Here is a 23,206-nt window from a genome sequence, read left to right on the forward strand (position 1 = left end):
TTTGGTTGAATGATGTGTATGATCAAGTTTAAGGAGCTATTTATAGTAAGTTGTTGAGCAGAAAATCTACGTATAATACTACGGAAATACCACGTCAATACTACGTACGTATATTTGGCAAGTTTGGACGTAGAGAATTATTGTGTTGCAAAAATAGTACGTATGATGGTTTCACGATTTAATGACGACAATGACAAGTTATTTCTTTTTCTTCTTTTTAACTAAATTTTTAATTTTTGATCTTCTTTTTTTTTTTTGGAAGGGTGTATTGACTCGTCAAATAATAAAAACTTTGAGAGTACGATTCTTTCTTTCATCTATCCATTCCAACTGTAAGGTTATCTAGTATAGATAACCTTAATATTTAGTGGAGTTTAAAGCTTTTAAACTCAACAAAAAAAGCTTAAAAAAGACTCATCAACCAAAAAAAAAAAAAAAAAAAAGAATAATGAGTTAAGACAATCAATGAACTATTCAATTTCTTTTGAGGAAACAATGAACTATTCAATTAATTAAGTGCAGGCTTAACTAAAGCTGTCTTATGTTCATTTATAATATAGGCTTCGAAGCTAACTTGAACAAGTTTTGAAACTTGATTAGGAAAGGAGTTTTAACAATAATAAAATAAAGGTACAAAATCGTTCATGAATTACTTGTTTATTGTATTTGTGCAGTTACAAAAAGACAATTTAATTAAATTAATAAAATCACAATACTTGATATTACTTAACCTATTTACAATAATTTATCTAACAATTATTGGACTTTGATTTTTTTTTTTTTTTTTTTTTTTTTTTTTTTTTGCTTAGTTTTTATAATTTTAAAAGTCAAAAGCACATCTACGGAGTATAATTTATGAGAAATAAACTAGTTTTTGGCCCGGGTAATGCCCTGGGTCATTATATGTATATTATAAATGAGGTTTTATAATAAAAATTATGTGATAAAATACAAATATAGATTAAATTAGTTACATTTGTTGTAAACAAAATAGTATTCTAGTACAAATAGTATAAAAATATTTAAGTAAGATCAAAAAGATAATCTCACAAATAATGGAACAATATCGGTGTCTCGTGATACAATTCATTGACTTGAAAATGAATTTCTAGCGCAATCAATGTGCTCAATTGTATTCGTCGGCACGTTCTCTAAGTTTAACACACCACTTCCACACAAAGATACTTTTGGGTGGAAGGTTTGAGTCAAATAACTTATGCCCAATAGAGAATGTGTATAGACTATTGTGCGGATGTATTTTTGAAGTGTAAAAATCAGAAGAAAAAAAAACAAGCTTTTTTTATAGAGAAACATGAAAGAACATAGAAGAGGAATCCCAAGCATCAAAGGAGTTAGGGAGGTGAATAATCACCTTAAACATCCTCTTGAATGAGGGTTATGAGAGTTACTTATCAAAAGAATAATGGTGGTGATTAATCATCTTAAACATCCTCATAAATTGAGGGTCATAAGTTTGAACATTGATGCTAACAATTCATTATTTTTTTAAATGAATTATAGTAATTGTATGACATGGCGCCACATCATTTGCCTAGTCATGATGACACGTGGCGGGCTAATGTCTTCTCATCTCTACTAAAATATTAAAAGGCGTTTCCAACAACGTCCACATGTCACGTAAACTCTCTTCATTACGCCACATCACCCATACAACTACTCATAACGCCATGTGGCTCTCCCTTAAAAATAGTTCACCACAAGATTTGAACTCAAAACCTCTAATTCTAGAACTAATTGTCTTACCACCAAGCTATGTGATTTTGTATGTGATCTTTTGAATACAAAATATTAATACTTTGTATATAACATATGACATTATGAACAACAAATTTAACTTTTTTTTTTTTTTGGATGAGGAACAACAAATATAATTAGAAGAAAATTAAATCATTTCAAAAATTACAACATATATTACTGATCAATTCCATGTAATAATGCAAGGTATCGCCCGGACCCAAAAACTATTTGACTTTTAATATATATATATATATATATATATATATATATATATATACACACACACACACACACGATGAACTTGGCTTTATAACTAAGTGGTACACTTTATGTTAACGCCATTTACAAATAGTGCAATCAAATAGCTAGGGAAATTGAACTAGCTTGAACAAATTTTGTAGCTTAATTAGTCGAAAACTTGGGTTCGTGTTCTAGGTCAAAGCTCATCAAAACTAAATGAACATGAATATGAACAATACAAGACATTATTTGGTCAGATTTATTTTCTTTAGGAGTTAATCGCTTGACTTTCCTTTTTCATTTGAATCAATTTGATGGACATACTTTTATATTTGTGAAAGAAGCGAAGTATAATTCAGATCATGAATAATAATAATAATAGAACAAATAAATGCTTCTAGTATATTGCTAGAGAACTAGCTAAGACGTTTTGTGATAGGATTTAAAACATTAATAGCAACATTTCTTTTGGCTTCAGTTTTTGAATTTCATCTCCAACTTAGCCGATTTACTCGTTCGTCTCAAGTGAGTCGCCGTCTTCCTCCATTGCAAGATTGATCCATTGATTGAATAATTCCTTAGTTTCTTTAGAAATATTTTGTTTGCCAAAGAATTCTATTGGAATATCTCCATCTAAATTACTTATTTAATTCGCTCTCCGAGAATAGGTAGTTTTTTTTTTTTTTTTTTTTTTTGTTCAAAGTCACAAGGACAGGTGATGAGAATTGATTTCAAGATTTCTTGAAATTGGGAGAGAAGATCTAACCACTTGAGATACTTCCCACTCTCTCAAAATTATTATAATTATGAAACAAATCTCAGGGTGTGTTATGTTTAGTTGAACGTTAATACTAGAATTTTAAACTAATAAGGGTCTGTTCTCATTGACTGAACTCAGCTGAACTGAACTGAACTGAACTGAACTCAGCTGAACTGAACTGAATTGAACTGAACTGAACTGAAATGAATATTTTATAAGAGAAGGAAATTAGGAGCTGAACTGAACTGAACTGAACTGAATTGAGCTGAATTGAGCTGAACTGAACTGAACTGAACTGAACTCAGCTGAACTGAACTGAACTTCACTGAATTTCAACGTAAGAGAACAGGCCCTAAGTGAGTGTTACAAACAAGGATACTTGACAAAAACTTCACAGGAACTTAACGGATTAATTATTCACTGCAGCTGGTATGAGTGAGCTATGTCTCGGACCCAACATCCACTATTATTCACGTACATACATTAGCCTTTTTTTTTGTTTTTTTTGGGCGGATTTAAGAAGCTTCTAGGTACGTCGAATCATATTACGCTTTGTGTACGACTTTTCAAACTCACTATGTGTCTCATCTTTATCAGCTAAAGTCTTTAATATATATACCGCGAATTATATATATTTCATGTAATGTTGTAATTAGTTTGAGATAGTGATTAATGTATAATCCTATGTATTTAAGTGATTTGTTTGCCACCTACTGTGTGAACTAGAACGGAACAGGGACCATAGACGATTCATGAACTCATGAAACAAATCTTTCGTCGACAATCTCCATCATTTGAAACGATTTATCAACGGTCGTAAAGTTTAAGCTAATGAGGCAATTGCTATCATACAAGATTAAGTTAGTTTGGTACGTTCCTATTCACAGCCAAGTGTACCCCTTATCTTTAGCCAAGTATACACTATTACACTACCAAATGGATCGGATGTGGATATTTGATTGAATTTTACTCCTTTAATTTTATACTCTTGAGTTGTTAAATTTGTAAATTTGGCCAAATATAAAGATATGAAATATTGATATATAGTCTACACTATACAATGAATCCAACGATGGTTAGTTGTAATTCGTTATTGTTAGTTACAAGTAGTTTTCAATATATATATGGATGAAATATTTTGGTTATTCAAAATAATGTATGATATCATCAAAATTTTATATTCATGGTCTCAAAACACCCTAGTAGAGTAGGGCTTCAATAACATATTGTTATTCAAGAAATTAATAAAATGTTAACGAAAATCAAGAAACGAGTAATTTATGTGATTCACTAGCGAAAAGTTAGTTTTAGCTAATACTTGTATATGTTATGTAATCAATATTGAAATTATGAGTAATATTTTCCATATTAATTACATAGCATATCTCATACGGTTAATTATATATATCCACAAACAAGTGAGAGAATGGAGAGCGCTATTGATCTTGGTAATTGTACAAATTATAGAAAAGTAATTAAAATTAAACACAAGAAGTTTATATATTTTACTTCCTAAACAAAAGCGCAAGGGATAGAAAGATAGGCCTATTTAGTCTACATGATATGACCCCCATAACAATCACTTGACGAGGATTAAATTGATTCAAAACATATTCTAACAACATAAGTCTTAGTAGAGGCCTCCTGATCAATATATTCATCTTTTTACAAAACATAATTTTCTTTTTTCTATCTTTTGGAATAGCTATCAAATTATCGTGTGAGAGAAGTAAATTAGTCAGCATGAATCATGCATTAATTGTCTAAGGTTTATAATTGTAGCCTTGTAGGATACATTATCTATTCAATAATAACAATAATAACGGTCTACATAAAAAAAGTAGCGATGAAACAAGGAAAATGTGACACGAGGTTTCCTATAATCCTATGCTTTTGCTTTTTTTTTTTTTTTTTGAAGAAATAATCCTATGCTTTTTTATCCAAAGATATTTTGGAAGACCTGAAATTAGATAATTTTAAGGGAAAAACAAACTAAATTTCTAAGGGCATAAACTGTTTAATTTTGGTGTAACTTTAATTTTTGTCAAATCTCTTTACCACAAATAAAAGACATAATTGGACGGTGGTATTACCCAATCTCATGGAACTTTGGTGAGTGGCCCACTGTCGGCAACATCTGATCTTTCAACAAAGCAAATTGTAATTGGTACAACTTTGTAATAGTACTATCTTGTGCGTTACATGACTTAAGTTACATCTTACAATATTAATTGTGAATTTAGGATTTTGATATGGACATGCAACGTCATTGTATTCTTAAAGAGTTAAAGGTAGTTTGTTCACATGTGTTTAGCCTTATCGAAATTGTATGGCCTTCTTTGAGGTTAGCTATTAGCTGTTTGATATACTCCGTTATGTATAATTAGCTTTTAAATGATTGTATTAGCTAGTTTAACAAGTTATTTATATGTGTCCACAAATTTATAAATTGATGCTATTTTTTTTTGTTGATTTATGACCCTATATTCCGGATCCTTTGCTTTCTAGGCACTGTTCGACAGAACATAGATGTAGGGGTAACTATTAGTTGTTAACTGTTAGCTATAAGAATTGATAAGGAGTATATATCATAATAAAATATATAACATATTCCCGAGTCTCAACTATTAGCTTAAATTTTTGGGTTTAATTGAAACTTTTATGTGGTATTAGAAGTCAATGTGACAAAGAGGTCATAGGTTCAATCCCATTTGCCCCTCCTTTGAAAATGGAATTGTAGGAGTTTATAGGTACGAATGCGGAAAACATGAATCATATTCATATAGCACCTAATCCCAAGATCATGCATAACACATAAAGAATTAGAATTAATACCTTTGAAGCGTGATTCCACAAGTGATCGAGCAAGAACAAAGGGAGATAAAGAACCCCAAGCGTGATTCCTCTACTTGGTCCACGAGCACGGATCAAACCTCTACTAATGCTAGTTAGTTGTGATCGAACACTTCAATCAACCTTTGACGGAGATGTGAGTCACGAGCATGCCACAAACCACCCACGACACCACCACACGCGCCACCCAAAGAGGTGGGGCCGTACGGACAGGGAGGAGAGAGAGAGCCGAATAGAGAGAGAGAGAGAATTAGGGTTTTGGTCTTGGTTGCTTGATTCACAATTAACTGTTAATTGTTGTATGTCATACAACCCTAGGTATGGATTATATTTATAGATCACATCTCTAAATAAATCCACATCAAACCCAAAACATATTAAGCCCTTCTAACTATTCTAGCCCAACAATCAATGTAGCATGTCATAAACTCATGAGACCCAATAATGGGCTTCTAACTTGTTTAACCCAATACTCTTGTGTGTGACTTCATAGGATCCATTCTAGCGGGCTTTGGACTATTTGACTAGCCCAAAGATCATTGATCATAGTCTAACAACAGATAATGACGACCCAAAAGAACGAACTTATTATCTCCATAATAGTGATCCTTGATATATCTAGTAATTGCACTTATCGAAGACATAATTCCTTCAGGAACATCTATACTTCAAGTCCAGCAAGCTCTCATATGATATGGTGTGATATAGTATATAATATATTCTCGAGCCTCAACTGTTAATTAGCTTGAGTTTATGTTTGAATTAGTCCCTTAATACTCACCGATAGTTTCTTCAAAATTAGCCTTTTGGGGTCAAAATTTACTCCCAACCTTCTTTTAGCCAGATATTACCAATAAGGTTTCAATTAATTTTTTGTGTTAAACTTTTTTTTTTCCCTAACCTCTCAAACAAAAACTCCCCTGTATTACCTTGTTCGACAATTAGCGGTTCTTAGCATAGAATCGCAATAATCATTAGCGATTTTTAGTTAAGAATTACAAATAATCCACAATCACAGTTTGCGGTTTTGTTGTGAACTAAGTAACCAGGTGAAATTGGCTTTGGCATATTTGCGCATTGAAACCGCAGATGCCAATAGCGGTTCTTACCTGTTGCTTGCCCACAAAAATCTCATTTTGAAGCATAAAGTACATGGATCAGACATTATGCTCTTATTCATACATGATCTAATAGTAAAGTTATGCAAAGTAATAATAATGCATGTTTAAACTATTAACAATTAGATCATGTGTATGTAAACTAAACATATCCTTTTCTAAAATTCTTTGAAAAAAAAAAAAAAAAAAAATCAACTATGGTACAATGTCCAAACTAATGGGCCTCCATGGTTGCCTTTCTCCCATCTAGGTGGATCATTACTCATCATTTAATCAAACCTCTAACTTAATTACGAAGAGATCAAATTGTATCCTTGACGAGACAAGTCTATATCCATATCATACTTTCAAATTTTAAGAAAGACAAATTCTAATTAATTTACATTGATTAAGATATGCTTGTATATATTATATATGGATCCCTAAAATAAAGAAGAAAAAAAAAAAAAAAAAAAAAAAGATTTTGTAATGCCACATGTATTACAAAAATAATAAAAGTGTAATCAGTTGCTAAGCTAATTTATGTCTCCATTGTCCAAACCCGTGGATACACCTGTATTATTGTAACGAATACGGAAAATACAATTGTTGGTCTTAAATTTCTTAACTGTCAACTGTATCTTCCAAATTAAATAAATAAAGAAACTGTCAACTGTCAAACTGCATGAATTCTGGCTTTCTCAAGTGGTAGGGAACTCAACAATTCATTTGAAAGTAGAGGCGTGTTGCCACGTCTATGGACGTGAAGGCACTCTCAAAATATCATACTCACGATTAAAGTTGTGCGTGGGTCGGGTTGGTACAAGGGCCGATTAGGCACGGCACAAAATTGGCTTGGTCCGACAGTTTTGTCACAAAGCTAATATAATATGAGAGACATATTGATGGATCATGTAGGGATATCAATTTTAAAAGTTGGCATGAACTCGGCATGATAGGCAAACAAATGTATCAACTAATAATGTATTTCGACCAATTTATAAATAAAGAGGAATGATAACATGACACAACATATTGAACAGTTCAATCTGTAGCCAATTAGCCATGTTTATGAAAACAAAATTCTCCTGAGTGTGTTAGGATATTTCAGGTATATCAAGATGTCTCGAGTCAATGTCCAATTGTCCTCAAGTCTGAGAGCTCCACCTTGCAAAGGTATGTATGAGAGCTTCTCCTTGACGTCTTAGGGATCAGCCTGCAAGACAGAGAAGGTTAGCTGCTCTAGGGGTGTGACCTAGGAAAAAACCTCCTATGCTTAAGTCAGCGAATCATACTTTTAAAGAGTGAAATTAGAGAGGGAGTGTACTTTCTAAAGAGAGAAAGTAGAAAGAGAAGGAGAGAGAATTAGAAAAAGTTACCATTTTTAATCATTTGAGATCATTTATAGTTGTACTTTTAGGTGGTAAATCTGTAATTAGTTAGACAAATCAGTGATAAATACGTACTTTGTAATGATTAATGGTGGATTGTTTCATAAAGGGGTAATTTCGTCATTTTAGATCACTGGGCTTTGTACATAGACTAGACCCAAACAAGTCATATAGGCTCCTTTTATGAAAGATGAGCACTACACAGGAGTACAAGTTTAGGATGCTATTGTGCTAAACGGATATCCCTATGACCCACAAAACAAAATCAATGCGTATCAAGTCCTATCAACGTCTATTTCGTCATTTACTCACCCAACTAACTTCTCTTTTACTTATTTATTTACAAATGGTAATAAGATAGCTTCTAGAATCAAGATACCAGATATTTTAAATATCTTCTTTTGTTGAGTGGATCAGGAACTTGTGCTTCACAATAAGCCACTAAAAGTTAAAAGTGAACTTACATATGAAGTCTTAAAATAGAGGCAATGTAGGACATATTCATAAAAGTCATTAAGTTTCATTTAAAAAAATAAAAAAATGTCGGTAGTTTTTGTGAATATTTTAATGCTTTTTGCCCAACTTCTAGAAATTGCGCTTTTTACAACTTTTATGTTTGTTCCAACTAAATTACTAGTATTTTTTTTTTGAATAGATGCGGAGTAGAAATTTACGTATATTTATCGATATATCTTATATGAGATATTTTCAAATTTGTCTAGTATTATGGTTTCATCATATTAACTTCGATAGTTTAAATTAGACTAAATATACACTTTATTCATTCTTCTTTATTGCAACATGGAAAAAGGACACGAATTTTAAGAAAAGATGAGAGATAGAGAGGACTTAAGATAGAGATCCATATCGGAAGAGAAAACGGAAGAGAAAACATACGCAACGGTGCAAATAGAAAAATATTGCAATACTTATGAAACTTTTGTTGCAATATTTTATAGAGCGGAAAAAGTGCATAGTAGTATAAACTTTGAACTTGTAATACATTATGTTAGCACAACACAAAATGACAGCCCGGCCAATTAAACAATGTGATAGTTTAGGCAATGTTTACAGAATTACAGCACACACAAAGAGGCCCAATTACAACTGCTTTTTCCAGTAACATTATTACTAGTAGTTTATTTCACTGCTATTTTGTAAAACTTGTAACAATTGACTTATGCATTGTTTGTACAAATTTTGATCTTAAATTCTTTACTAATATTGGATTTAATATTGTTTATATACAAAAGAAATCCTCCTAGGGCAAAAATTATTCATACTTATCTGCACATCATATGATAAAAAGAATACAAACTGACGTGGGAAAATCCTCAAACAACTACGGAGTACCATCTAGTCATCTACCTATCTCCCACGAAAATATACAAGCTAACTCATAGGCAACTATATTGCCCTTCTTAAAGAGCATATCAAAATGAACATCTTACATAAGATGGAATGAGCTATCTCGGCTTCTCAGTTGTCGACTGCTTTTACCAGTACTTCACTACTTGATAACCAAATCATCTGCTAGTTTCATGCCCACCAAGACTGTCTTGTTTTCTGAAATTTGCACACTAAGCACACAGAGCTGCCTTCCTATCATCCTGGAGTACGACACCAATACCCACCCCAACTGAGCTGCGTAAATCAGCATTAACATTAACCTTGACTCTACCCACTGCAGAAGTGCAGAGTAGCAAGAAGGTGCAAAAAAAGGTCTTGTTGTCACGTCAACAATAAGCTTATCATAAGCAGCAGTAGAAGAGGGGGTGTACCAATCATGCTATCTAACACCCTTGCAACGAGCTCCCCTAACGGCCCAACATAACACCATAACCTGCTTTCTCGTCTCCTCCTCTAACTCCTGAAACACCTCTAACAGACACCAGCTTCCCAAATTGCTACAGCTACAGGACAGCACAATAGAGCATAATATCCACCACATGGGTCATCCCAACACACTACGCACTCACTCACCATGAAGTTAGCACGCTTTGCAGACCATCATCATAAGTGAAAGCATATGCAGTAGATTGTACCTCACAGAAACCACACAAATTCAGCTCCTCTGAAGTTCTGAGTTTGATCATTGCTGCCCTGAATCCCTGATTTTACTTGACAGTTGCATATAGAATCTCTGTATGAATTACACTAAATCCTTATAAAATATGACAAAGGCACAAAGGATTATTTGACCAGTATCAGCTCAATGTTCTAATTTCCTAGGTCAGGTGTCAAATGTGTCGTGCATCCACCAATCCCTGACTTGAAATAGTATGACACAATAAAGATTGTCTCATCATTTAATTTGATCCGAATGAGGAATCAAATTGGAATAGTAACTGAACTAAAAATATAGCCTAAAGCTCCAACAAAAAGATTCTCAAATGTGATTTGCTTAGGTTGGTCTACGTCAGGGCTTAACATCGGTTTAACCAAAAAATCAGGTAGAGTGTTTGGAATCATGACTGAAATGTTCTTGTAATCTCAATCAACTATCCAAAAATGATCAATGTATTCCACTGTAGTCATACATATAACTGGCGTTGAAATCAAATGATCATATATGAATCACATTTCGTATCAATTGAGTGCTACATGAATGACCATAGCAAATGCTTGACAAGAAGCCACCATACAACAAACAATGCACACCTAGTTGGAAGGTAGCCGTCCTTACATCTATGGACTCATTGCCCGATACACATTTGCTAAGATCTCTGTTCTCACTTCCACGACTTAAGTTGAACTCAGCTTGCTGTGACCAAGTATACTCAAAAGTCCTCATACCTTGAATCCAACTGAAATCAATGGGATCCTTAACATCTTTCAAGTTTTTGCAACCTTGAATTAAGAAGCTCCAAGCCTTTGGAGTGATAATTGATGTACATTTGTGAAATTCTTGAGTTGTGTCATCAAAAAGCTTATTTTGAGTTTGAGTAAAATTGTAGTGGGACTTAAAGTTATCCATCAAGGAGCAGCCAGGGCAATTAACATCAGGGACAGCTGAAAGATTTCGCAACTTTCCATTTGCAAAAGAATTCCAAAATGGACAGCCAATTGATAGTAAGGACTGTCCAGCATCTATCCAGAAAGTCGCGGCAGAAGCAATCAAAGATGGCTCAGACAGAAAAAGATTGTGTGTTGCACCAGCAAGCAGCAAGCTGTATGCTGCACTAGTTCTGCTCATGTCAATGCTCAAGTGGTCCATTTCACCACTCAAATTATCACGCATCTTGTATGTAGAAATCAATGCAGTGTATGCATTCAAAGAGAGATAATGAAAGGGTGACAACTTGACATCTATAGCAACATCTCCTTTAGCTTGCCCCAAATGTTGATTTAACAGGCCTTCAGAAAAGAGTCCTTCAAGCTTCTCACAGCATGATACAGGATCACCTACCTCCATATACTCCTCAATAGTACTATCCAACATATCACTCAACAATTCAACCACTTGATCCATATAATTATTGTCCAGAGTTTTTGAGCAACCTCTGGTAAAATTGGCACAAATCATCTCCTGAAAAAGTAAGACATGTTTTAATCATGATTGGTAAGCATGATTGCTTCTGAATGAAGGAAATTTGACAAAGAAAGCTCCAGTGGGAAACCAAGGAGGTGCCATCAAGTCCAAAAGTAAGGCAGTACTATCAATTGTAGAGGCAAATTATAGCACTACATTAGAGAAATTCAAACAAACTACTTACATGCGTTTGGTAAAACACCAGCAGTTCAATCAGAAAAGTTATGAAACATCCAACTATATATGACTGAATTAAGTAATTAATTAGTTGACTACAGACAATCCAGGTTCAGAGGTACTACACCAAACAACTCTTGCATCTGATTGGCTTATGTTTATAACCATGCTTATGCCTCATACTCCTTACAGCAGCTTTTAATGATTAATGCTTGATTATAAAGTATGGATATTCTATTTTCATCTTCAATTCATTTCTAATGGTACATCCAGCATACAAATTTTACGTACTGACATGCTCTCTCCACCCCTAAATGTCGTCTTGTTTGACTAATCCTTTAATATTAGAAATTAATGCATGGAATTTGACCCATAAATCAAATTATAGAACTCAACTTGCACCATTTGTTAGACTGAATCAAATTTTTGGCATCTTCACCACATCAAAATCAACTCATCCCCTTTATATGTTTAAAAACCCATTACAAAATGAAACGAAAAAAACAAATAAACCACTAATCCCTTTGTCATATGTTTCTATTTTTGTGGTGAAAAGCACCAAGTTAGAAATTACAACCAATTTAGATGGGGGATGTTTACTATTTTGTCCATCCTTTGTAACTCATTTGCCCATTTCCTTTGGAACTCCATAAGTCCAGTTATTCCACTCATATTTCACCAAAGGGGTAGTCATCCAGACGCAATCTAGCATACTTTCTTCTTAATACCAAATTGTACTGTGAAAGTTGACTTCTACAGTTCTACTTGTAGTTGTTACTTTTACTAGTGCTTATGGGTCACTCCTCAAACTGCTCAGGTTTCCTATTTCCCATTACCAAACCAAGTCTTGGTAAACCTGTTCTAAGTTCCACTTGGGTTTCTTCTTATCCACTTTCATCCTGTTATTCTAACAGTCTCAGACTTGCTCTTCAAGTAATTGTGTTGAGATTCTTCCATACTAGTGTTGACTTTTTACCACTCACTAATCCAATGGCTACATAGTACATACTCTGTCCTTGATGATACCCCCCCCCCCTGGATCTAATCTCAGTGATAGATATCATGATAGATAAATACCAATATATATAATTTATTAGTTCCAACATCGTTTTCTTACTTTTGGGGCTAGACCAAAGTAGAAAAAAACAAGTGATGCGAAGAAATATCTTCTCACAACAGAGACAAGGGATTTTATGTAAGAGACCATTCCATATATATTGCATAAGGGCCGACAAAAAGTAGAAATATGAAAGAAGAAGTAGATACATAAGCTCTCATGTTTCCGGATGCTCCATGCTCCTAGAAACAAGTATTTATTCTTCTTTTGACAAATGACACACTTGCTATACCAAGCACTGTTAAGGTGGTTACATCATCAATAGTTAATAAGACCAAGACTATCACACTTAAATATGTCTAAATAGAGCCATATTGCATGTCCTGCAAAATCCTAAATGACGCACGAACAAGATGTGTTGGACCCTGAAGGGGTTTAATGACCCTCAGTCCTCACCAATCAACTTCCATTGAAACGGGCCTTAATTTAGAAATAATCATATCTAATGTTATAAAACAAAAACCCTCGATCTGTCGATTGAAAGCCAAATACACAAACCTTCAATCAAGACACTAAAGCATTGGTTTGAGGTGAAGCATTAATCCACCATCTTATTACACGTCAATGGTAGGCCAAGCTGCTTGTCAGCATTCTTTCCCAGCTAGATGTGAAGTAAGTCTCCATCCTTTCATTTTCCTTCTTCTTAATTCTTTACTAACAGCTCCTTTTTTAAATAGTTTCTTTTCTCTGATTATTATCTCTCTCAATCACCTTCAAAACAAGGTGAAATCCTATAATGTCATGAAAACTTTCAAAACTAAAGGATTTGAACACCTACTTTCATGAGAGTACTCAACAGGTCTTATTATTTTCACCACATAAACAAGGTCACTTTTATTAATCTGACCTTTTCACATAATAATTTTCTTTCACAATTACAGCTGTAGGCAATTATTAGGATTTTAAAGATCCATGTTATGAACTCATAATAAATTTCTGAATCACCCAATGAATCCATGTATCATTGAATTATACAACTTAAAAATCTGATCCATGACTTTACCTGTAGTCAATCCTTATCCATAATCTAGGTTAACATGTCTCTACTCGCTAAGGTGAATTTAGACTCATTGTACACATGCATGTTATTAATGAGATGATAACTTGGACAAACAAATATTTTTAGGAGCTTGTATTGTAAATCACGTAATACAATATTACAACGATGTATGAGACAAATTAAATGTAGGTAAAAAGGTTACTGAAAAGGAAATGTATACTTCATATAAAAAACTTAAGGAATCCTTAATGATAGTCCACTTGTATAGCATTTTGGGTAATATTTGAGAAATGCAGAGATAACATACGTATAACATTTTGTGTACTGGTGATTCAATCGCCGAGGTCAACCATGCCATACATATGTTATCTCTCTAATTTGGCAACCTTAAAGTTCTAGAACCAGTACAAAATGACATGCTCATTGTTAGGCATAACAGAACAAACTCAACAAAGCCAGGCAAGTTTTGTGCAAATTGTAGCAGCAACTTTAGAAAATAAAAGTGCTTCTTGAAAAATAGACCTACCTGCAGAGCATGATCAACATAATCGTGAGGTACTGCACTACACCGTTTACAACTACACAAGAATTTGTATTCCAGCAACAACTCTGATTGCCTCAGCGCCTACAAAATTGACAGAAAACAAATTATAGCACAGATTTGTAAAGATCTAAAGAATATTAGGGAGAAGCTGTGTTCTAATAATTTTTAGAGAAGAATACCATGAATCAGCATAACCAACAAAAATAGAAGATAACACGACAAAATACGAATTTTACATCTCAAATTTGTTTATTACTTGTCATGCTTTCTCCCTCATAAAATATATTCACATGGTTTTTGTACATAACCTCTTTGGTTAGAGATTCCTGAAGAGTCAGTCGTAATATGTCAGCTAGTAAAATTGCTTGTAAGTCAAGAGGCAGCTATATTTACCAGCAACTTTAGTTTTAAGCATGCCGCATTGTTCAATACATAATGAAATGGGCTTTTTCATGTGGTAGTAGCAATTTGAGTATTTAGTACGGAGTAACAATCATCACATGTGGAGACGTGTGTGTGTGTGTGTAGGGGGGGGGGGGTTCTTTTGCAACGAACCATGGGATTACTCGTGACTGGATTACTTACAGCAGGAGGGGAAAGCACAATCTTGAAGAAGAACACTAGTGGAGCAGCAGTTAGCAGAGCAACAGGACAAATGAGTAATGGGATAGCTGTTGGGTAGGTAGGATCCTTGGTGACTTGGCTTTTTCTGAGTGAATTATCTACATATAAAAAGGGCAAGGGGGGCAGGAAATAGGCAGCTTATGTGTGTAGAAATTGGGTAATGAGAGTGATGACCTAAAGCCACTAATTTTGGAGATTTGTAACCAGAAGTTACAGCTTGTAAGAAATCCTTTCTGCATTAATCAAATAGCCCCCCTTATTCTCTCAAACATCTCTTAGTATTTCTGTGCTTGTGTTCATATAATCATATTTGTAGATGGTTCATAACATCTTTGTACAGCTGCAGCAGCAGGGATTAGTACACTATAGGATTGTACCAGAAAATACTCTCTTAACCCAAAATATGCAATTACTACTCACAAAATCAGAACTCATAAGCACTTTGATTAGTAACTTTACTGCCATGTAAAAAGGATACTTTGTTTGAATCCAAATCATGCTCATCAAATAATTTGACACTTTCACCAAAACACTATACCGGCTTCTTAGTCAATGTTACATTATCATCAAGGATAAAAACATGTTACCAAAGGCCCATAGGGGGCGCTGCATTCCTCCAGTTATCACCTCATCTCTCTAATTAAATTGATTGTAGGGGCACAGGCTTCCATTCCTAGTGTTATACCATATGAGCTATCTTACTGGAACACTACATTTCATCTCAAGGACCTGTGTCAGATCCTTGATAATCCAACATGAGAATAGACATTTTGAATCTTCATTCTGGGTCAAAAATATGGGAAAATTCAATAAAATCTGAGTCAGACACTTGGACTTGAAACAGTATATGATACAAGTACCCTAGATAGAGTAAGATAGCATAAGAGAACCTTAATCTGCATCATACATTAATAAAATTGCTTGTTTGCTACAGGAAGGAAAAAAAAAACAATGGAATTCAAGGTCTTAACCTAGCATAGGTTTCTGAAATATTTCCACCCAATTTTCTCTTGACCTCACACCTTTTCTAAAAACATATCTTCTAGATGATCAAGAACCGGACACCACAAAGAAGTTTCCAGCACTCAGTATTCCTATGCCGCAAGATTATGGAACAAGCTTCCTGCCTTTGCTGATTGACAAAATCTAATATCCTGTTTCGGATCCATGATTACAGCTCAGACCTAGAGGATACTGGGAAGTACTTTTCTTTATAATGCATCTTAAAAATAGCATAATGATGCACAAAACATAGAAAGCTCCTTTGACACAGTCAAATTATTCTTGCTTCTTTACTACAGTTATTCCCTTAATCCTTTCCACGCATGAATAAAACCAACCTATTTTTTTTAGAACTCTTCCAAATAAATGAGGGCGTCCATAATTATTATATAACAGCCCTTTACTCGTCCATATAATTTATTAAAGAAACCCATGACATTGACCCTACCCCCTCTGACCCCTTTCCTGATACCAACATCCCTTGCTAAGATATATGCTGCACATAATGATGCCTCTATATCTTCTTTCCTACCCTTTGCTTCATTTATTTAACAAATGCCTATTCTCCCTGCATTTTTTGTACCAAGTTCATTGCATAAGTCTTCCTAGCTAATGCATAAAATCACAAGTCACTCAGACCAATTAACATGTCAGTGATTTCGTGATTATTGCGTTATAAATTTGTTCAGGAACCTAAAATTAAGTCTTTCAGCATTTCCAATATCATGAAACTGTTTATCCCATCAGCAAACCTTCTCAAGGATACAGGATCCGCTTCACAATAACTTCCCTACACTCTTTGCCAGACCATCCCATACAACATCTAGATAGACCAAAAATATATAGCAAAAAATAAAATAAAATGCAACCCACATTGTTTATGACATTCCCTTAAAACATAATTAGAGCACTCCTAAGTGAATACCACAAAGATATTAGAAATAAAACTTTGAATACAAAATATAAACCAATTCTCATAGTTAGAATTCCTCTTTTTTAAATAACTGTAGACAATCTCTTTGACTTTAATCACTCTGTTCAGCTCTTCTGCATATAATATTCAATTATACAATACTTTTGCCTCATTCTCTTCAATGCCATTTTGCAACTTTTCACCCTAAATTTATCCAGTATTGAAGCTGGATAAACAGTATATTAGCCTTTAAAAAGTTTTGTTATTCTATTATTATATGATTACAATGCCAAATACGGTATTTATACATTATTAACTCCCCAAATTTGGCATAATCAACACTACCAGCTTGAAAGTACCACTAATTTATCCACAACGCTAAACTAAGATCTTCAACATCACCAAAACATGATATTGTCATCCGTCACACCAATGCATATACTTTCACTCCAAACAAATGCAACATAATATAGGAAGGAAGAGGTGATCATCGACAACGTTAGAAGAAGTGTACCGTAGGCCGCAACAAATCGGTATATGTAATTGTTACCTCCTCCCCTCTTTGAATTTCTTTAATACTTCTAACAATTATTCTTGGACCATAATTCCCAACTCCTACATCTCATTCATATCAACAAAATCAATCTACTTTCTACAATAAACTCAATTACCAATTGCAAAACCTTTATCCCTTAAAAAACTAACCTTTAGCCAAATTACCAGTAGTACTACCCCCTCTATCTTCCATCTACACATAAAAACACAAAACAACACTGTAATTAGATCCCAGAAAAAATGCAGCAACACTAACACAAAAACAAATTCAAAACACGAAAAACAAATACATGAGCTGCATCACCACAAGGGAAAATCTGCATTGCCGTGGACGACAACAAATAATCATCCTCTGAAACCGGAACAAACCGGAAACACGAAGTGGGAGAGCAACTATGATTAATCCAAGAGAAGCGGCAATCATAAACCCCAATTCCAACCCTAACACCATTAAAATTAATTTCAACAGCATTAGTAATCACCAAACACAAACACAGCCTCCTCCAACTCACAATTATCAAAATCGGACTCTCCTTTATCCCTGATTGCCCGCGCCATGGCCATAACCCTAGCTCCAACCCTAACCCTAGCTGAATCCCGAAATTGATCTCGATTAGTGAGGAGGCGAGGAGAGGGGGAGTGGGAGTGAGAAGGGAGGAGGTGAAGGAGGCGGAGAGAGAGGCGGAGGTCGGAGGAGTCGGAGTGAGGGAAGAGAGAAGGGTTGGAGTGGAGGAGAGAGAAAAGGTGGTGTTCGCCGGAGGAGTAGTGGAGAGATGCATCAATGGTGGAGGAGCAGCCGCCATTAGAGCAGTATTTGATGAAGGTTGCGGTGGTGGAGAGAGGAAGGGAGCAGGAGGAGCAGTGAGAGGAGAGAGAAGAGTTGTAGAGAGAGAAAGCAAGAGGTGCTAATGGTGGAGTTATGTCTTGTGATATTCGGATGTCTTCCTTTGCTCTCATTTCCATCTTTTTTCTTTTGGGAGGGCTTCTGGTTTTTGAGTTCTTCTTCCCCGGGAAATATAGTTACTACTCTTACTAGTAGCTGAGTACCTGTACGCTGGAAGTCTGAAACACTATTGTTTGTTCACAAACTTTTATTAAACCGGATTTTTGCTATTTAATTGAAAATCGAAAGAAAGAAGTCCAAATTGGGTGGTCCAATTTTTGCTCACACATGTAAAAGAAAAAAGAAAAAAAAAACTTTCTTATTTTCTCTTTCCTCTTTATTCTGCTTTCCTCTTCATTCGATCTTTTTCTCTCTCCTCTACTTCTCTTCTTCTCTTGTTTTTTCTCTCTCCTCTTTTGGCGATTTGCATTTTCTCAATTTGCTACTTAAATTTTTCTCTCTTCGATCTTTAATTTCTCAACTTTGAAGTTGATTGTTGCTAATTTCAGGTTTGTTTACTCAATTTTATTTCATTTTAATTTTTAGTGTTTCGATTTTTAGGTTTTTCGTCGTTTTCGATTTTTTGTAGTTTCTGCAATGGTGAGGAAGAAGAGTTTGGTTTCTGGTGATGATGATGTTCATGTTTCTGCTCTAGGTTAGTGTTCGTACTCTTTTTCGCAAATTCGTTTTTACTTGTTCAATTTGTGCTATGTTTGTCTAATTGTGCGTTTTAATCAGTTGCTTTTACTTAGATTAGGTTTTTGTGTTCTTAATTTTGTCAAAATTTGTCAAATTTTCTGTTGTCATGTTTTTTTTTTTTATTTATTAATTGGTAGGATCTATCAAAGGTTTTCGTTATATTAGAACTGAGAAAAGAGTAAATAAAATGGATGCAGGAGGAAAAAAGAAGTTGAAAGGTGAAGGAAATACATCCAAGGGAAATAAAATGAAGAGGCATGTAAATGAGGATGATGATAGTTCTGATGATGAGTAAGATTTTATGTTTTAGAATATTGTATATTTGCTATACTTTTGTGAATAGAATTGTGACTTTTGTAAGAGTATACGTAACTTTGATTAATTATGTTTTTATGTGATTTTTGTGTCAATATATTAAGTGTTACTTTTGTGAGTATATCTTTCACTTTTGTATGTATAAATGTCACTTTTGTGAGTACAAGTATCATTTTGTGAAAGTTTTGATAGTAATCACTTGTCACTATTATATCACTTTTGTGAATATTAGTATTACTTTTGTTCGTATTAGTGTCACTTTTGTGAGTGCAATTATCATTTTTGAAACTTTTGTTAGTAATCACTTTTGTGAGTATAATATCCCTTTAATGAGTATAAGTATCATTTTTTGTGAGTATGATTGTCACTTTTGAATAAGTATAAGAATTTGTATAAATGTTCATAATTCATGTTTAATTTTATATGATAAATTAAATTTCAGTATATAAGTATGTTATTATCATGTTTGAATGGTAAGCATCATTTTTTTTTATTTTTTCAGGCCTGATAGGAAATTTACCTGTCGTTGTAGACCTTCATTCATTGGTTAAGGTTGTAAGTAAGCTTTCTCCAACTCAAATAAAACATGTAGAAGAGGTTGGATTTGGTGGTTTGTTGTCTTTACGTGTGAAGAGTATGGTTGGAGGTATACTTCCTTGGCTTGTTGAGAGTTTTAATGGATATACTTGTATGTTTTGTGTTGCTGATGGTAAGGAGTTTGTTGTGACTAAGGATGATGTGTGTGATGTTTTTGGTTTGCCTAAGGTAGAAGGTCGTGAGGTTCCTGAAATGAAGGGTAGTTACAAAGGTCAATCTCAAGATGATAGTGCGTTGAAGGATAAATGGAGAGCTGCTTTTGATGTTGGTGTTAATAAGTCGATACCTTTGGCTAAATTAGAAACTAGGATGAAGGAGTTGGTGGATGGAGGTGATGAATTTAAGAGGTTATTTGTTATGCATGCTCTTAGTAGTATGCTTGTTCCTACCGCTAATAGGACTGTTAATTTTAAGCTAGTTAATGTTGTGGATGATGTTGTCAGATTAAAAATCTTGATTGGTGTTCATTTGTTTTGAAAAAGTTGATGAATTCTGTTGTTAGTTACAAAAATTTTGAGACTAAAGATAGTGTTAGTGGATGTTTGTTGTTGCTTAAGATTATGTATTTTCATCGTTTGAATTTCCAAGGTGTAGTAGAGAACTCCACTATTCCTCTTATATAACACTGGACAGATAAAAAAGTGAGAAACAGGGTGTCCTTGGAGTTGAAGGCTGGTGGATTTGGTCAAGGGGTTTTGAATGAATTGACTTATCCAGTTTTTGCTAAGTGAGTTGATTCAAATGTTAACTACTTAAGTAAGGGTGAAGTTGGTGCAGTTCATACTGATTACGATAATGCAAGGAGGTTTGATTATGGTAGAAGATGTGTGACTTTTGATTTGCCTGAAGGAGTATTAACTGATTCTGAGATCAAAAGTGCTGCAACAAATGTATGTTTTTTTTTACTTTAATAAAACATTTGTTCTATTCTGATATAATTGTTTGTTAATGTGTAGGATTTTCATGAGGCGTTTCTTTTTATGAAAAGGAACATGGAGCTGTTTTCATCTGTGAATTCCAATTGTTTTCGTACTTTGCAACAGTTGGTGAATAGTCGTTTGGTTGAACATTCTGTTTCTTTGGATGCTGATTCTATTGAGTTGTGTCAAACACAACAAATTTTGTCTAACCCATATTATCATAAGCTTCTTGATGGCTTAATTGATGAGTGTATAAAAATGAAGTCAGTGAATGAGTATTTTAAAGTTGATGCAAGTAATTCATTAAAGTCTACCCTGTGAGATGATGTTGGTCGAGGTGGTGGAGATGGTGGAGGTGGAGGTGGTGCAGATGGTGGTGGTGGAGATGGTGGTGGAGATGGTGGAGGTGGAGATGGTGGTGGTGGTGATGGTCCAGTTGGCAGCATGAGAACGAATAAAAGTTTGTGTTCTTTGGACTGTGGTGCAATTGGTGGTCAGAGTGTAGTGTTTGTTACGCCATTTATGAAAAGTAATTCTCATGCTTTTAGTGAAAAATTACCTCGATTATTTTTAGAAGCTCTTGATTATTGTCTGACGGATCACTTATTTAATGATAAGTAAGTTCTTTTTTAATTGTCATATTTTTTGAAACTTTTTATTTTTCTTTTTCTTTTTCTTTTTGTTTTGATATTAATAATATTGTTTGACCTTGCAGTGAGAATCTTGTTACTTTTGGATTGCATTTTCTCATTCCAAGAGAGGATATGGTGTCTTTGGTGCATCCTAATTTGGTTCGTTGGTCAGTAGTTGATTGCTACTGCATTTATCTAAATGAATCGTGTTTTCATGATTCTTGTGGTCCTCAAAGATTCTTTTTTGGTGCAAGGCAAAGTGTAAGCAACTTTCTTGTTTTGAGTTATTTGTTTTCTTAATCTTTTCATTTATTTATTTTTTCTTTTTAGTTTGCTTTCTTGCATGTATCAGAGGGGAGTGAAGATAGTTCTGCTGTGTCGGATTTGCACGGAATTTGGGATGAATGGGTTACATATGAAAATTCTGGTTGTGTTGTTATTGGTGCAGACTTGGTATATATCTTAATGTTTTTATATATATTAACTGTTTGATGGCTGTGCTTTATGCTTACTTTTGTTCTATTTTTTCAGGTTTATTTTCCTATTCTTGTTGATGATCATTATGTGCTATTTGTGATTGATCATAACAATGAATTGGTTCATTATGTTGATAATATCATTTGGAGTGATGAGACGATTACATATTTTCAAAATTTGACTTTTTATCTGGTATGTTATTGTCTGTTTTAAAGTATGTTTCTATTTTAATCTGTTTTTTTTGTTGTTTTTAATATTCTATTTTTTTCAGTGTTCTGAATTTGCTGATTTTCTTGCACAAAGAAATCATCCAAAGAGTGAAAAAGTCCCTTTTTACAAGTTCAAGTTGCCGATTTAGTGTGGCGGAAGAGTAAGGTTTGTAATAATGACTATGGTGTGTTTATGATGTGTCATATGGAGCATTTTGTTGGTGATACGTCGTTTTCTGTAGATGAACTTAGAACAGTAAGTGATCTTGAAACTGATCTGAAACAATTCATTTGATATTGTTTATGCTAATGTTTTATACATATTAATGTGCCTTTTATTTTCTTGTTGTGAGATTGCTGGGAGGAAATTTTTATGTGCTAAGATTTGTGCGAACCTCGTGTTGTGTGACATGAACGAATCAAGATCTGAAGTCTTAGCAGAAGTTGAAAAATTTAATGAGAAAAAGAGCGATCCTGCTTATGTTACTGAAATTAAAGAAAGGAGGAAGGCTGTAGCAGCGGAGAAGAAAAAGAAGAAATCTGAAACTGCTCTCGCTGTTGACACTGCTCCGAAAGCAAAACGGACTACAAAGGCTACACAGAAGTACACTCCTTCTAAATTTTAAGTAATTTTGGAAGTTGTTAATAGTTAACTACTTTTGGAAGTTGTCGTTAGTTAACTACTTTTGGAAGTTGTAATTAGTTAACTACTTTTGGAAGTTGAAACTAGTGATAAATAGTGACACTTAAACTAGTGTTAATATTTTCAAAATGTTTGTACAAATTTTATTATATATATATTGGTAATCTATTGTTCTTATTTTTATTTGTTTATATTTCTGATTATAATTTTATAAGTGTATCATATATCATCATACGGAAATATTGTTGATTTAAATGAAAATTTAAAG

General features: G+C 33.9%; 1 protein-coding gene and 1 pseudogene across 3 annotated transcripts; one reads left to right on the forward strand and one right to left on the reverse strand.

The window, feature by feature from the left end:
- Positions 1-10,646: 10,646 nt before the first annotated feature.
- Positions 10,647-18,626, reverse strand: LOC145585175 (protein SET DOMAIN GROUP 41-like; annotated as a pseudogene). The gene is made up of 5 exons (XR_014100580.1): positions 17,854-18,626; positions 17,714-17,756; positions 17,523-17,623; positions 14,452-14,550; positions 10,647-11,628 (listed from the first exon to the last, which is right to left on the reverse strand). The product of XR_014100580.1 is annotated as a protein SET DOMAIN GROUP 41-like (transcript).
- Positions 18,627-18,818: 192 nt separating this feature from the next.
- LOC145585176 (uncharacterized) lies at positions 18,819-23,131 on the forward strand. 2 transcript variants are annotated; one of them, XR_014100581.1, is made up of 9 exons: positions 18,819-18,955; positions 19,036-19,101; positions 19,343-19,436; positions 19,963-21,594; positions 21,693-21,870; positions 21,940-22,062; positions 22,141-22,278; positions 22,358-22,551; positions 22,649-23,131. XR_014100581.1 is itself a non-coding variant. In XM_081641905.1 (8 exons), exons 4-8 carry the CDS (start codon positions 21,422-21,424, stop codon positions 22,442-22,444), a joined length of 699 nt encoding a protein of 232 aa, XP_081498031.1. In that variant the 5' UTR covers positions 18,819-18,955; positions 19,036-19,101; positions 19,343-19,436; positions 19,963-21,421; the 3' UTR covers positions 22,445-23,131. The 2 variants fall into 2 exon arrangements, 1 of the variants encoding a protein (XP_081498031.1); XM_081641905.1 differs by having other exon boundaries at positions 22,358-23,131.
- The last annotated feature ends 75 nt before the right edge of the window (positions 23,132-23,206 follow it).

Source organism: Chenopodium album, chromosome 16 (genome assembly GCF_948465745.1).
Source record: "Chenopodium album chromosome 16, dcCheAlbu1.1, whole genome shotgun sequence".
Lineage (NCBI taxonomy): Eukaryota > Viridiplantae > Streptophyta > Magnoliopsida > Caryophyllales > Amaranthaceae > Chenopodium > Chenopodium album.